A 16,029-nucleotide genomic window follows, 5' to 3' on the forward strand; every position below is an offset into this window, starting at 1 on the left:
CTGACGTGAACATGTGCACCCAAGCCGATACGCATTTGTCTCTCTACCCTAATCCTCTCATGCGGAACCTCGTCTAGCAGTCATACACACGTTTCAAACATCCCGACTCAATCACTTCTCACCGCCCTCCTCGTCGACGACATCGGCCCAGACCGCAATGCCCCGTTTGTCCTGGCGCATGCCCTCGGTCGGGGCGGGCTTGAGCACCTTGTTGAAGTAGCGGTCCTGCACGCGCAGCTGCGGGTAGATCCACGCGCCCTTGACCAGGGGCAGCACGTTGTACCGCACCGTCTGCCTGCTGTGCGGCAGCACGTGCAGCGCCGTGAGCTTGGGGCCGGCAAAGGCAAACTCCTCGCTGGCCTCCATGCTCACGTCGAACGTCAGGAAGTGCATCGTCGGGTTCTCGAGCGTGTAGTCGAGGTGGATGAGCGTCGGCACCTGCGCCGACGCCCGCGCCGACGCCAGCACGCGCGGCTCGCTGTTGGCCGCGATGAGGCGCGGGTTGGCGATGACGCTGCGCACGCTGCCCGCCGCGTCCGCGTGCTGCGACATGGCCGTCTTGCGCCGCCACGTCACGCTGATGCTGGTCGCCAGCGCCGACGACCGCCGGTCCTCGAGCGCCGTCTTCTGCACGTCGACGCAGAAGGTGCGTAGCTGCACTGCTTGCGGCGCAATCTCAGCCTCGGGCTCGTCGCCGGCCTTTTTGGTCACCCTCGCGATGGCGCCGCCTGCGACCTCGTGGACAGTGAGGTCCGCATCCTGGATCACGAGATCTTCTTCTGCGTAGGAGCCGACCCTGACGTTCATCAGATATCTTGCCGTAAGCCCGAATGCCTTTGCTGTAGCCGCGTCTGCCGATGCTTCTGGTATTTGTGTGTCGTCGATGTGGAAAAAACTGGGCCAGGGGTCCGGGTGGACTTGAGGTGTGAAGTCATAGGTAGCCTCGAAAGGATCGATGACGGCCAGCTCTCCGACGATTGTCTTCGAGATGGGCACGTCCGGATCGCTGATGACATGGTAGACGACCTTGGCCTCGAACAACACCTCGCCTGAGTCGACGGGTGCTGCGAAGCGAACACCCTGTGTGCGTTTCGCTCCCGGCTCCATTTTCCCCATACGGTGGCCAGATGGATCGGGTCGTTGCTCGTCGCTTGCAGCATCATCGTCTGAAGTGAGCCAGCTGAACTCAAAAGGATTTTTTTGCTGGTCCATCAAGACGAAATCAAGAGTCGCTTCCGCTTCTTCGTCCTCGCCATTCTCGATTTCCAGCTCCAGAATGACCGTCTCGGTGGCGTAGTACCGCTTCTGCAAGTTCGGGAGCCGTACTTCCATTTTTGGTGGTTTTGGCAGAACCTTGATGGCTGGATCGTCCATGATCCTGCCCAGTCTTTTCGTCTTCAAGCCCCTCTTTCCCCTGTACCACCAAAGTGGTTCCGTATTGTCCTGCGGCGATTCCGCAGTGCAGGTGAGGTGGAATCTGTCGGTGTCTATTTCGAACGCAGCACTTTCGACAAAGACTTCTCCAGCCTCCCTGAAGGTGATTGGGAAAGTGAACACTCTGACCTCTCCAGCGGAGAAACTTAGATCAGCACTGCCCTTGAAGCTTGGTATATTTCCGGCTTTATGTGCCTCGTCCTCTGTCACAGTAAGGTCTGTGAAAGGTGATGGCCCGCTCTCATTTGGCTGGTGCTGTAGCTTAATCGAGCCCAGAGAGCCCCTGAAAGTTACAGTGAGGTTGTCCAAGACTATAGGCTTGGAACCTCTATGGGCGTAGGATCTCACGGCAATTTGGGTCAGGATCGGTTCTGCGACATGGCCCTCGACCACGGCAAATTCAGCCGTGATGGAAACTACAAAGTGTTAGACCTAATGCAATTGGCGGGCATAAAGACGAATACTTACGGCATGACATGAAATCCCGAGCTCTCAAGGTGACGTGGAGTTTCTCCGTTCCTTCAGCTCGAGGAAACGAGTCTAGACAGTTCATGAGATCATAGGTCTTGCCCTGCTTTGGACGTAACACTAAATGCCATGTGAGTAAATTGATCATGGCATAATAGCCTAATGGGCCACTTACGCCGACTGTGCAGCTCTAACTCGGTCATCAGAAACGATTCTTCGTCCGAACATCTTTTCGCGCATTCGTTCAATGCCCAAGCGACATCCGAGACAAGCGTCCACCATCTTTCATTCCGCCAGCTCATGCCTTCCCACAGTGGCTTTAGGGCGCTCAAGGCGTCACTGTACCTCTCCGCATGGATCAGCTCCTTACCCATGTCTAACTGGAGCTTGTCCACAAAACGCTGTTGGCTTCGAGAGTGAAACTCCCCAACTGCCTTATTGAAAAGATCCACAATCTCAGCAGTATGATCGAACCCCTCACCACCCTTGTCAGGGATGGGAAATTCAACGTGAGGCTCGGGCACCAGGTAGATGTCATACGTAGCAAACCTATTCGCGACCTTTGTGGCAGGAGACATTCCGGGAGGCAGGCGATCTTCCTCTGGAAGTTCCTCGGCCAGTTTTCGTCGAGCGATGGCTCGCTCGGCAGCAACCCTAAACCAATACCCAGGATGGTGAACCAGGTGCCAGGGCGCCAGCCTTTCGCCAACAGGAAATGCTTTCTCTGGAGGCGAGTAGATGGCTTTCTTCTCCGGCAGGGCATCGGGAAACTCAGGTGACCCAACGATGGCGAAGATCGGCGGGTCCACTCGCTGAATGATCTCCGCCATAATCCTGGCCCATCTCGATTCCCAGGCCTGCCAGCCATAATTGGCAGTTCCTTTGCCGCGCCGGTCGAGGAGGTCATGCATCCTGTCCTTGTAATTCTGCCATGACTGCACTGCAGACGTGGGACCATTGTTCCACATCAAGCATCTCACTATGCGGATTGCGATTCCATCGGCAAGCAGACGGGTGTCATCCCAGCGGGGTGACCAACTGGCCGTCGTTTCAAACACTCCATCACCATCCAGAAGAGCATCGATGGCAAAACTGTAATGCCTGCATGCCGCATCCATCTCCTGTCGGAATTCGGCAAACACGCCGAGCTTGAAGTCGTATCTCACACTCCATCCTGGGCTGGAGAGAGGGTGCGAAGCGCCCCGGGTTGGTGCTGCTGTTGGTGCTGGGACGCTGTTGCGATTCTTTTTCCGCCGCGCATGCTTGGACAGGTCGCGGTAATATTCTACACAGAGAGGCTGCAATGTGGTCAAGACGGATTGCACGAAAGCGGCCAATTCCGCACGCGATGGATTGGCGGGGAGGAAGAAGAGAGCATTCTTGGGATCGAGCCCGGTAGTCCGCCGGATGTTTGCAAGCCGTTCCTCGATGTCTGGCGCCTCGAAAATGGAGCGATCACTCATGAGAACGACAGCGTAATGTGTCTTGTAGCCAGAAGAATGGAAGATGGCTTTTATGCGGTTGATCTCCGCCTTGAGCTGGTTGTCGTTCAAGGTATCTCTGCCCGGCTCCGAGGTGAAGTCGAAGAACGAGATGAAGACGGAGGGTATATGGTTCTGGTGCTTGGCAATCCAGAGAGGCGACATGACGCCGTCGGGGAATGTGGGCGAGCCAGGAGAGAGCGGGGAGATGGGCGAATGCAAGACCCATCGGTGGCCGCTACCAAGAACCGGAGTGCCAGGGGGAGTCTCATCGGGGGAGATCTGGGGAACTTGCGCTTTGCGGGGAGGCAGTACATAGCCCTGTGTTTCTGTAAGCCTGCATTGCGGGGGACGGAGGACACTGGTGTCCCTGACCTACCCTCCCGACAGCCTTCAGCCTGAACCCGACATGGTCGCCCCGTGTTCTTGTCCGCAAGCCATTCCACGGCGCCTCTCTTGCGTCTGCGCTGAGGAATTCCTGGCGCAGCTGGTCGACGCGTTCGCCCGTCACCACCGGCACGGCCGAGTCAATCTCGATCCCACGGTCCTTCAGCAGCGGGTGGGGCTCGTATCCGGAGTCATCGGACGGGGCGTCGCCCAGGCCAGAGAGGACGACGAAGGGGAGGTTGTGCTCGACGTATTGCGGAGGATAAACGTCCATGTTGAAGATCGGCGGCCGCCAGCCATAGAGCGCACGGGTTCGCGACAAAGAGCAGCAGTGGAGCTCAGCAACACTCGGCGTGGGCGATGCTGGGCAGGAGCGCGGCTCCCCCGCAAAGACGAATCGCGGCGCTGGGATGCAGTGGGTGGACGGATAACGGGCAGCTTGTTGGACGAGTGACGCCAGACAGACCAGCTGCAGGCGCTCCTCCGGCCGCGCCAAACTCCGATCCTCAGTTCTGCCCTCCGCTTCCACACCCCACAACGCGCCTCCGCCGGCACTCCTCGCCGACCGCTCGCTCAAGCGCGTCTTTGGCCCGCTCTGCTCCAGTTCTGGTTGCCCGGCCCCTCGCGCTTCGCTGAATTTGCCCGCCGACCGCTGCGCGCCGCTCCCGCGCACCGACGCAGCCATGGCTGGCCAGCAGTTCGTCTTCGCCGAGGCCATCGTTGGCATGAAGAGAGCCGTCGCGCGATATGATGGTCAGCCCCTCCCGCGAATCTCCAAATTCTAAGAGACCCTGCCGTCCTGACGCTCGCCCCGGAATGCAGCTTCTGACGAGGACGACTCGGCCGCCGAAATCGCTCGCTCTGTCCAGCACAAGCTCAAGCGCAAGGCTCCACGATCGCATTCTATTCTGGACAACGGCCGCTTCATCTACAAGAAGGTGCGCTCCATGCCCGAGCTCCGCCGGCTCATTGAGCTACTTCTAACAAGTCTCCAGCCCAAGATCGACCACGCCGGCTACCAACGGCACATCATAGCTCGCAATCCCCCTCTGATTGACGAAGATGGCGACGAGATCGAGGACATTGACGATGACGAGTCTATCGACGGCTCGCTGGCCGAGGACAATCCGTATGGAGATATCAGGCTAGAGGGTGCGTATCCGCATTGTGGGCTGACAAGACAGCTCAGGGCTGACTAGGTTCCAGAGCTTCTTGCGCCTCTGACATCCGCCGCCGACCTGGCGACGCATCCTTCCATGTCCATACCGTACTACTCAAACCATATCACGGAACTGGCGAACAATTCACGCGAAGTTCTGCAGAGGGAGGAGAAGAGCCTTTGGCGAGCAAAAGCTATCATGCAGAAGCTTCTCGGTGACGACACATGGCTTCCTGTTGGTTTGATGGAGACGGACTATGACCGAGATCTTCTGAATGAGCATGTCCCTGCTGCTGCAGCTACTTCGGCGTTTGTGGGGTCTATGGATGCGGACAACGCTGAGCGGCAAGGCGCGAGCTGGGAGGACCCAGCAAAAGGGTCGGAAGACACCAATATGCAGGCGACCCCTCAGCCTGCAGGCGCTCAGCAGACAGGGCCCCAAGCACCATCCGGGGATAATGACGTCCCTATGGAGAATGGCATCGAGCGGCAGGATACCGGTCCCGCGCGCGGTGAATCAAGCCAGCAAACGGAGGCCCAGCAAAATGCTCGGTCAAATGGCACGAACGCGGACCAAAGTACAGAGGTTCTCCACCAAAATGGCACCCGGCAGAATGGTGCGGATGGTGACCGACAAATGGCGAACGCTGATGCCCTCAAACAAGAAGACCAGGGCGCATCTGCAGAGAACGCCGGAGACAGGATGCAGGTTGATATTACCAATGGAACAGCGGAGGATGGCTCGGACGATGGTGAAGACAGCAACAGCCAGCAAACGTCACACCGCATGACGACGCGCGCGCAACGCCGTGCGAACTCGCAACAGTCTTCCGCGCCGGGATCGCCGCACACACTGTCTCCCCACTCTCCTGCAGAGCCGCCTATCCACCCTTTGTTCCAGTTTCCGGTCGAAAATCTCTTGGACCGCGACATGGGCCTTCCGCCAAACGAGGCGGAAGACACGCGCACTTGGCTGCTCATGTATATCCAAAAGCAGGAGGAAGTTGTCAGACAGACACGTGCGCTTTACATGGGGCTGATGGAAGCGGACCGCAAGCGCAAGATGGTGCTGAAGTGGACCAAGGCGGAAGGCCATGTCGGCGAGATGAGCGACGGAGAGGACTGGGTGGACAAGGAGGAATGGGGTCTGACGGAAGACCTGGTGAAAGGCAAAGAGGAAGAGGAAGAGGAAGGGGTGGTGCAGGGCAAGAAGACGAGAGCAAGGCGGCGAGAGGAAAAGTAGAGGAATGCTTCGGGAGCGGAGGAGTTATTATTGGATGCTCTCTGATTTACTGGGCGCACCGGTGTTACTGGAGCGGGGCCACCAGCGCATTTACAGGCGGGAGGCGTGCTGCATTTTTGTCTTCCCCTGGCGCGCGGCTTTCTTTGGGCATACCCGACCTAGCGAGGATCCAGCCGTCAATGCATTTGTTGGATTGAGCATAGCGATTTAAACGTGGCCATGATGCGGCGGAGACCGCGCCCGCACGGGCCGAGACGGCGCTAGGGGCTTGCCTGCACCGAGACCAAGCTCCAAGCTGCGCGCCGGGCACTGGCAAGCTTCTCCGTCACAAGCCAGCGGCCTCTCTGCTACTCCTAAACCATCCTGCCGCCTGCGCGCTCTCGCTCCGCAACTGCCGCCCGACTCAACAGCCCGTCACCCGCACAGCCGTCACGCGCGCCCGCACTTCTGCCCACCGCCGACCGCCGACCCCGATTGCGCTTAAGGCCCTTCGCATCCGCCACGACTCCCGCCGTTCCTCCATCCTGGGTTGCACAGTCTCCGAACCGTCAACGCGCGCTATCAGGTCTCCCGGCCTGGTTGGACCGGTTCCTCGCACGCAAGGGCTTATGCGCCTTGCTCGTTGACCTCTCCCCAGCAAGCGCTCAATGTCGATTGAATGCAACCTCTAAACCCATTTCTGCGCGCCTTCTTCCGCAGCACTCTCCCGGGGCAGTGCTCCCCCGCGCAACACCACGTACGCACCCTAAGCCCCCACGCGACCGCGAGATGCTGACTGTTGCCGCCGCAGGTCCTCCTTGTCCCCACCACAGACGTCCTCCTAAACGCCAGAGACCGCGAGAGCCATGCCTTGTACGCCGACCTGTCCGGCTCCGAGGAGTTCCTTGCGAGCCATGTCCTGCGCGTGCCAGGTGGCATCCCGCCCGGTGCCAATGGCAAGGATACGTCATTCCGCGAGAGCAGGGGGAAGGCAAAGCAGTACACCACCGCAAACGGGCGTACGGTGATAATCAAAGATACCTTCGTGTACAGTAATAAGGGTGCGTTTCCCACAAGGTCCCTGGGCTGTGCGACGCGCGCTGACATGGGCAGGCTTCAAATCTCTCAACCAGGCACAGCTTCTGCATGACATTATCTATTACCCGGACAGCTTCGACGCTCAGCCCTGGCTGGTATACTACATCTCCAGGCCGCTCATCGGGCAGTACGAATCCATACCCATAATACCCGCCCTGCCCGACGCGTCTTCGAAGCCGCTGCCAGCGGAGCCTGCGAATGGAACGAGCTCGAATACTTCATCCATGCCGCGGAAGAGGGAGGTGAAATCCTTTGCCGAGCTCTTGAATATGTTCCCCATGATTGCAAGGCAAATGCAGCCAGGTCTGGAGCGCCTGTTCAAGGAGTTCGGCAAAGAGTTTGAAAAACCTCTCCCGCCCGTCCCATCCTCAAAACCGGCCAGTCTTTCCAGTCGTCGCAGCTCGATTTCTTCAGGGGTGAGCTTGCCACTTTCATTGCATAGCAGCTTGTCCAATGGAAGTATGAAAATGCCCTCTACATTGGAAATATACGACGAAGAAGACATGATGCGCCGCTCCCTGGAAACCGCTGTCACTGCCGCCATCGACCTCTTCCAGATGGTGGATAAGCAGCAGCTGTCGAATCTGGGCGCAACGACTGATTTGACCGGTCCTATTGTGGAACGCATGATCGAGCGGTACGTCTGCGAGCAAGCCCATGAGACGATCCTATTCCCAAGGATATGCACGGTGCGACGGTTCGACGACCTTGAACTGGAGTCGCGCGTGCGTCAAATGCAGGATTTGGATATCTCGCAAGTTGGCATACCCATAGAGAACGGACAGCAAGGCAAGCTGGAGCTGGCAGCTCGCTTGGCGAAAGGAGTCGAGATATTCAAGAAGATGGGCTCTGCCGGGAGTCCCCAGGAGATGCTGGACATTTTGCTGGCTACACAGAAGCTTGTCACCATGCCCGAGCCCGCGAAGGAACCTTCCTCGCGAGCAGGCGCGTCTTCTGATTCCCAGTCCGAGAAACAGGATGCCATGCTGACCATCAACGCGGACACCCTGGTCTCTCTGCTTTTGGTGGTCGTCATTCGCTCCTCGGTCCGACACCTTCAGGCGCGGCTGTCGTACATGCGGCATTTCATTTTCATCGATGACGTCGAGAGCGGAGAGATGGGCTACGCTTTGAGCACGTTTGAAGCCGTCCTGACCTATCTTGCCAGAGATTCGAATGGGCTACGCAAAGCGAGCAAAAGAAACAAGCAGCTATGGCAAGCCACGAAGAACGGTGATGTTGCAGCCATCCGAAACCTCCTGGAACCTGGCACAAAATCTGCCGAGGATGGCACCATGGACGAGGAGCCCGAGAACGCCGTGGATGACATGGTCCCGCACGTTGACTCGGCGTGGTCCGAGCTGCAGAACAGATCTCTGCATGGACGCAACGTTGATGATTGGATGGGTAGCGGAGGCGGTGCGGTTCAGCCTGCTGATCAGACGTCGAATGGAACTTCATCCGGGTCGCTAGCGCACGTCTTTCCTTTCCAAAGAGCTCAAACACCTCCGCCGGAACAGAGGCCGAAAATCAAGAAACGCGTATCCATGCAGCCGCGGAGCAGTTCAAGCTCTTCTGCGATCTCGTTCGCGTCGCGAAGTGATACTGTCATCTCCACGGGCAGCGGTCTTGAAGGGGACACTTCGATCGAAAAGGTCGCCCACACACAAGACCGAACTGGCCAATCCGTGCTAATGATGGCTATTGAGAAAGGGCAAGAGAAGTCGCTCAAGTATCTCCTAAGTCTTGAAGAATTCTACCCCCTCGAGGAGGTCCTTTCTGACTGCAACAACGATGGCACGACGCTACTGAGCGCCGCAATCCAGCAAACAAATACGGGAGTGGTGAACATACTCTTGGAGTATTTCGCGCAGCATGTGCACAGCGAGTACGCTCTGGCCGAGTACATTGCCCAGCAGGATTCTCAGGGTAGATGCGCGGCGCACTATCTCTTTGATCAGCCGTTGCTGATCCACAGAATCGGACATCTCGTGCCGTGGAAGCTCAAGGACAAGAACGGGCAGACACCGCTGTTCGCACTTTGCAGGTCTTACGATCACCAGGAATACCGTTCGATGGTAGAGGCTGCGGTGACAGCGGCGGCGCGAGCACAGCACGACGGGCAGCCGCTTCACCTGGACGACCACATTGACAACAGGGGAAACACTCTGCTTCACATCATCAATGACCCACATCTGGCAATGAAGCTGCTGTACCACTGCGATGCAGATGCCAACGCTGCAAACGACAAGCAGTTCACGCCCTTGATGGTTGCAAGCAAATATGGGCGCACAGATCTGGTCCGAGTCCTGTTCGGCGATCCCAGAGTGGATCTCAATGTGAAGGACAACCGGGGCTTGACGGCGGTTGAGCTGGCCAAGGACGACGAAGTCCGCAATCGGATCGACGACCTGGTGCTCCTGTCAAGTCCTTCCGGTGTAGATGGCCGCACCACTACGGTCGTGCGGTCCTACTTCGTCGAGGACGGCACCATCAGAATGGTACTGAAGTCCGGTGCGCCGAATGGCAGCAATTCAATAACGGTCACAACGTGTCGCCGGTCGCTGGCAGACTTCGAGAACCTTGCCAAATGGCTTTCTCAGGAAAACCCGGCGTCCTGGATACCAGCGGTCACCGGGTTTGCAACGCCTTTCCTCATTCCTTCCAAACCGTCGCGAGCCATCCTCAGGGACATCCAACTACGGCTCGACAGCTTCCTCAAGATCCTACTCCACCACCCGACCTTTTCGACCCACGAGATGGTATGGGAGTTCTTCCTCGTGCCCGACATCGACCAAGAGATGCTAGCCGAGCGAAGCAAACGCAAGGCAGAGAATCGCATCGAGCAGGTCAAGGAGGAATACACACCCCTCCTAGATGTCCGGGAAGTCGAACTGTTCGTCCAGCATGCGCGCGAATCCGTCCGGGGCATGCACCACTCGGCCAAGTCCGTCTTGCGCCGCACCAACAAGGTCCGCGCCGCATCGAGCGACCTCATTGACGCAACCTCAATCTGCTCGACGGCGCTGTCGTCGCTCGCATACCTGCCCGACGCGCACAAGACGGCCTTCGACCGCTACGTCAAGACGCTCGCGCAGATGGAGTCTTCGCCGCTCACCGGCTTCTACTACAACATGCACGCCATCAGCTCGACCATCCAGGCCATCCTCGCCGCGCTTTCGCGCCCGGGAACCATCGTCGGCGCCATGGCCCAGACGCAGAAGCAGATCGACCGCCACACGCTGTCGTTGCAGCGCAGCGGTCGCTGGCCCTTGGGGCTGCTGGACGACACGAGACACCGCATGCAGCGCGAGGCGGCCGAGCGCGTCGATCGCAGCGTCGTGGAGCTCGAGAGCTTGGGCAAGGAGCTCAAGTACACGCAGCAGACGGTCGCGGCGGAGCTGGCGGACTGGCAGGACGCACGCGTTAGGCAGGGGCGGAAGGCGTGCAGGGAGCTGGCAAGCCGGATGGTGGTGGTGGAGAAGGCGAGGCTGGAGAGCATGAGGCGAGCGATTCGCGGGCTGGGGTTCAGCGAGAGAAGGCGGATGAGCGCCGTCGAGGGGCTGAAGAGGGCGGCGAACGGGGCGACGAGGGAGAGGGAGGAGCTGGAGGATTTGTAGATGGTGGTGATGATGATGATGACCATGATGCTGGGGGTGGGGGGTGGAACGGGATGATGTATGGATTTTAGATGATCAAGATGAGATATACCTCTGGACGGGTAGAAATTCGACTATGCTTTCATGCGTCATGTCTCGACTGCGATGTGGTGGTGATAGCGATGCCAAGAGTTGAGGCTGCTTGTCGAGTCAGGGCGGCTCCCGGCTCGGCTGCCACATGCGCGCGGGAGATCCCAGACACAGGCACGTCCACGTTCATCTACAGCTTTCCACCGCACCCAGGCCACGACCACCCTTCGACTTCTGACGCCTGCGACCCACCTTGACTCGTTCCTGCCTACACAGTCTTGCCTCGAGGGACGCACTCTACTTCCCACCCCACTGCGCTTCTCTGAACGAGACACAACCCTCCAAGATGGTGAGCAGAACGCACATACCAGCCCCGCGCATCTATCCGCACCAACCCCACCATCGTGTCTCCCACGTCGCGACGGGCACAACCCGCACGCTACCCCAGCGCTCATAGCTCCAATTCCACCTCAAACCCCTTTCGTTTCATCCTCCCCAAAGCAGTCCTTCCCATCCGCCCCAGACTCGCTCGAAATCCACACACTAACCATGCAACAACAGGCCTCCGCCGCAGCACCCGTTTCGACGGAATCGAAGAAGCGCCTCGCGCTCGCCATCATCGACTTCCTGAACACATCGACGCGCGACGGCACGCTGTCGGCCGAAGACAGCGAATCCATCGAGATCGCGACCAACTGCATCGCCGAGTCCTTCCACGTCGACCCGACCGACACGGCCGCGACGGCCGAGGCGCTGGGCGGCCAGAACCTGGCGTCCATCTACTCCGTCTACGAGAAGCTCAAGGGGCGCACGACGCCGTCGACCGAAGGCGCGTCGTCGGCCAAGGAAGCGCGACCCAGCACGCCGACGACGACATCATCATCATCAACGTCGGACAACAAAACCGAAGCCGAGCGCCTCAAAGGCCTCGGCAACGCGGCCATGCAGAAAAAGGACTACGACTCGGCCATCGCGCTGTACACGCAGGCGCTCGACCTGGTGCCGCTCAACCCCATCTACCTGAGCAACCGCGCGGCCGCGTACTCGGGCGCCGGCCGCCACAACGACGCCCGCCAGGACGCCGAAATGGCGACGGCGGCGGACCCGGCCTACACCAAGGCGTGGTCGCGCCTCGGCCTCGCCCGCTACGCCCTCGGCGACGCCAAGGGCAGCATGGAGGCCTACGAGCAGGGCATCCGCGCCGAGGGCAACGGCGGCAGCGACGCCATGAAGCGCGGCTACGAGACGGCCAAGCGGCGCGTCGACGAGGAAGGCGGCTCGCCGGCGGCGCGGTCGCCGAGCCCGCCGGGTGCGGGTGCCGGTGGCGGCGGTATGCCCGACCTCTCGTCTCTGGCTAGCATGCTGGGAGGCGGCGGCGGCGGCGGCGGTCAGGGTGGTGGCGGCGGCATGCCCGACTTCGGCGCCCTCATGAATAACCCCATGCTCCGCCAGATGGCCCAGAACGTCATGAGCAACCCCCAGATGATGCAGAACATGCTCAGCAACCCCCGCCTGCGCGAGATGGCCGAGCAGTTCGGCGGCGGCGGCGGTGCTGGTGCCGGAGCCGGCGGTGCAGGTGCAGGCGCTGGTGCTCAGGGTGGTGCTGGTGGCGGCGGCGGCGGCGGTGGCATGCCCGACTTCAGCCAGATGATGCAGGACCCGAGCATCATGGAGATGTGAGTCGATAACAATCCCGTCTCTCCCTCCCTTCCGAACAAAAAAGAGAGTAGTTCAACCCGCTGACACCAAGAAACAACAGGGCAAGGAACCTCATGGGCGGCGGCGGCGGCGGCGCTCCAGGCGGTGCCGGCGGTGCAGGTGCCGGCCGCGGTGGTGCAGGCGGCCAGTAGTAGTAGTGAGTAGTAGTAAGTAGAACGATTGACGACGGTGTGAAAAGAGAGAAAGAGAGAGCCTTGGATCCACCCTTTCAGTATTCTTTTTACCTCTTGACGGACGGACGGACGGACGGACAGACGGAAAACTTCTCACCACCCACGCCAAAAGCCAATGGGAAAAGGGGAAAATATAAAAGGTCCCTCCCTCCCTCCCTACTCACTCCTATCTAGCTGGGTTTGGCTGTTCGCTTCTTCTTATTCTTTTTCCTCTTTTTTGAATGAAAGACGATGATGATGATGACGATGATGATACCACGCGGTTGAAGCTGGTTTCTTGGTGAAGTGAAGGGAAGGGAAGGGGGAGGTTTGTTTGTCATTCTTATTTTTATTTCCTTCGGGTGCAAGTCAGTAGCAACAGCGGCAGCGGCAGCAACGGTACCTAGTTATGACGTGTGTGCGGACGATAGCAAAAAAAAAAAAAAAAAAGGGAAGCTACCTAGTGCTGATGATATGTTTGGCCACACGGTAACTACTACCTACTGGGTATGATTTGAGGGACTGCTTACATGGGTGAAAAAAAGAGACATGTGACAGTCACACGGGGAACTAATCGAGGCTTTTGCGTCATCGTCTTTCAACAACAACGCTGCTGAGGTTCGAGATCTCTTCACATGCAAATTTTTTGGAAGCAAAGGGTTGTTTGTCTGCTAATGAATAGAGTTCCATCTACGTCGGGATAGGAAAGGGTCGTCGACGCAACTGGTTTTTGGTGGTGTAAAGTCTATCTACTTTTTTTGTTCGTGTGTGAAGGGGGGGAAGAAGCAGGAGAATTGTTGAAATCATCATCATCGCTGTGGGTATTGCTCTCTACGCACCTCACACCGTGTGCAAGGGCGTCAATGTCGCGGGTTCACCACTCCCGCGAGCTAAAAATTCTGTCCGAGTCAAGCCCTTTTTGCTGAAAGAAAAAAAACCGAAACATCCCGGTTTACCAAGCCGTGTCCATCGCCCATGGGTCGCCGACCTCGCAATTGCCGTCGCAGATCAGGCAGTCGTGGCCGAAGCTGTCGCTGCTGCAGCCGCCCCAGCTGGCCTCACTCATGGACTCGAAGGAGTCGTCCGAGTTGGAAGACGAGGCGGAAGATGAGGTGGGCGACGAAGGCGATGTTAGGCCAGGCTCATCTTCCACAGGCCATCCCCTAAATAATGGCCCTGATCGATCGCAACTCCTTTCTTCTTCGCCTTGATTTCCGAGGTTCCCACTTTTAAAGGGCCCACAAGGCAGGCATTGTCCTTTCCCTCCGCTTCCACCACCACCACTTCCCCCGCCGGTACGTCTTCGCTCCCGTATCGTATTATGTCTTCCGAGTCGTTTGGGGCCTGGGCGTTTGGGAGACGGCCACCGGGGCTAGTGAGACCAGGCGCCATGAGCGAGGCGCCCGAGAGGACGAAGCGGATGGCGCCGCGGTCGATGCGGACGCGCTTGAAGCACGCAGGGTACTTGTGGACGAGGGAAAGGTGCGGGATCAGGGGATCGTCCATGTGCTGGTAGAAGAGGGGAACATTGTTGAGGGAGTAGAGCGAGACGCGGTCAGGCCTGCCAGGTGTATCAAACGTCAGCTCATGCCACAGGTGGTGCGATGTGGTGCGAATAGACGAGGCTGAGGCTCGGACGGTCTGATTAGATCAAGTTTGAAATCCTCAACGACTCGATCCCGGTTAGCTCCAGCCTGGCGAACACAGAAGACTGAGCCTCTGGTTGCAAGGCCGGGAAACCAAGTTGTGGATCGTTTTTGTGTGTCTAGGAGCTCTTGGTGTCGTCACTCCGAGGTTCCAGTGCCAGGCTGGGTTGCAGCCCAGCGACGGGCGAGGCGGTGGTGTGAGTCAGGCTGCAGCTTGAGCTGCGGCAAGCACCCGTGGCGGGTCGAAGGCGGGCAAACAAGGGCAGACAAACAGAGAACGTACAGCTTGACCAGGTCCAGTTGCTCCTTCTTGGGTATTATGGTGTCGAGGTACGGCTCGAGCAGCGGGTACTGCTCAGCCACCTTGGAGCGGATGCCGCGCTGGACGGACGACTTGACCTTGGTCTTGGAGCCGACGGACAGGCTGCACAAAGCTCTGGGTCAGCATTGAGCGAGGGGCGGAGGTGCAATCGGACGCAGCGCACTCTTTCTTGAACATTTTGGCGTCGGGGAGGGTGTTGCAGTGTGGTGAGGGAGAGGGTTGTTTGGAGAAGGAGGGGCTGAGGGCTGCGAGCGAAGATCGGTGATGGAAGGTAGGCCCCACGTAGTTGGGCTGACGTTTTAGCGCGGGGCTGCGCTGGCCCCCAACGGCCATTGGGTGGCCCGTCAATGACGACGTTCTTCCGGCCAGACTGCGCGCGGGCTAGCCCCGAAGCAGCCACGGCAGCTCGCCCTCGCTGCAGCTATCACGCCGCTGCATCATCCCACGCGCCCGCCGTGGCTGAGCCCGCGCCAATCAACGGCCCGCCTGGCCTGGCGCTTCGTCTGGGCCTCTCGTGCTCCTTCCCTGCAGCCGCCGCTGCCGTGTGCGCTCATTCCGCCGACGATTTTCTGCCCATTTTCCCGTTCTTCTCCACGGCCGCATGGCTGGGCCATGGGCTGCGCTCTGGAATCCCTGCCGGACTGTCATGATCACCATTCTTCCGGTTGCGAGGCTACGAAATAGGGTACCGTGAAAGGCTAGCGTTGTAGCAACGGGATCCCTTGCGCCCGAGCAACTGAGCTCTCCATCTAGATGGGTTAGCGCCCTTCTTTCTGCTCTCTTGCGCTCGGACTCTTCTTGCGTTGCTACAGTGCAGAATCTCGACCACATGCTCCGGCCGGACCCCAGTGCTAGTACGTCAGTCTTGCATAATGCCATGCCACACGGCAGCCCGACTAGGCAGTTGAAACGTTGGTGGTACGAGCGGGCCAGGCCCAGCCTTCGCCGTGGATATGCGTTTCCCGTCCGGATAAATGCTACGCTTCCGAGATCAGCGCACCGTTTGAACGTCCATCACGTATTCCGCAGCGTGCATCATCCAACCGTCCCGCCACTCAAAAGTTTTCATCACAAAATTCTCCGTGGCCGGCGCGAAGAGAGGAAGTTCAGTAGCATCATCCACAACGCCTCGAAAGCTGAGGATCCAGAGACACGGTTCTTATCAGTCAATAGGCAACGTCAAGAACTTTCTCTCGGTAAATGTATGTCGTAGCGCTACACATATCAACACTCTAGCGATGCCTCTGTAATT

The 16,029-nt window shown here is 58.8% G+C and overlaps 4 protein-coding genes across 4 annotated transcripts; 2 read left to right on the plus strand and 2 right to left on the minus strand.

The window, feature by feature from the left end:
- Positions 1-111: 111 nt before the first annotated feature.
- Positions 112-4,044, minus strand: SLS55_004940 (uncharacterized protein; the record flags this gene model as incomplete). Its single annotated transcript, XM_066776392.1, has 4 exons — positions 112-1,850; positions 1,903-2,022; positions 2,078-3,704; positions 3,763-4,044. 4 exons carry the CDS (start codon positions 4,042-4,044, stop codon positions 112-114), a joined length of 3,768 nt encoding a protein of 1,255 aa, XP_066634273.1.
- Positions 4,045-4,453: 409 nt separating this feature from the next.
- On the plus strand, positions 4,454-10,869 carry SLS55_004941 (uncharacterized protein; the record flags this gene model as incomplete). The annotated part of the gene is made up of 6 exons (XM_066776393.1): positions 4,454-4,523; positions 4,593-4,922; positions 4,977-6,168; positions 7,004-7,212; positions 7,265-7,586; positions 7,692-10,869. 6 exons carry the CDS (start codon positions 4,454-4,456, stop codon positions 10,867-10,869), a joined length of 5,301 nt encoding a protein of 1,766 aa, XP_066634274.1.
- A 27-nt stretch (positions 10,870-10,896) lies between these two features.
- On the plus strand, positions 10,897-12,618 carry sgt2 (Small glutamine-rich tetratricopeptide repeat-containing protein 2; the record flags this gene model as incomplete). Its single annotated transcript, XM_066776394.1, has 2 exons — positions 10,897-10,905; positions 11,500-12,618. 2 exons carry the CDS (start codon positions 10,897-10,899, stop codon positions 12,616-12,618), a joined length of 1,128 nt encoding a protein of 375 aa, XP_066634275.1.
- A 1,322-nt stretch (positions 12,619-13,940) lies between these two features.
- On the minus strand, positions 13,941-14,954 carry TMA20 (translation machinery-associated protein 20; the record flags this gene model as incomplete). The annotated part of the gene is made up of 3 exons (XM_066776395.1): positions 13,941-14,370; positions 14,739-14,879; positions 14,941-14,954. 3 exons carry the CDS (start codon positions 14,952-14,954, stop codon positions 13,941-13,943), a joined length of 585 nt encoding a protein of 194 aa, XP_066634276.1.
- Between the last annotated feature and the right edge of the window lie 1,075 nt (positions 14,955-16,029).

This window comes from Diplodia seriata (genome assembly GCF_021436955.1).
Source record: "Diplodia seriata strain FDS-637 chromosome Unknown scaffold_4, whole genome shotgun sequence".
NCBI classification, from domain to species: Eukaryota; Fungi; Ascomycota; class Dothideomycetes; order Botryosphaeriales; family Botryosphaeriaceae; genus Diplodia; species Diplodia seriata.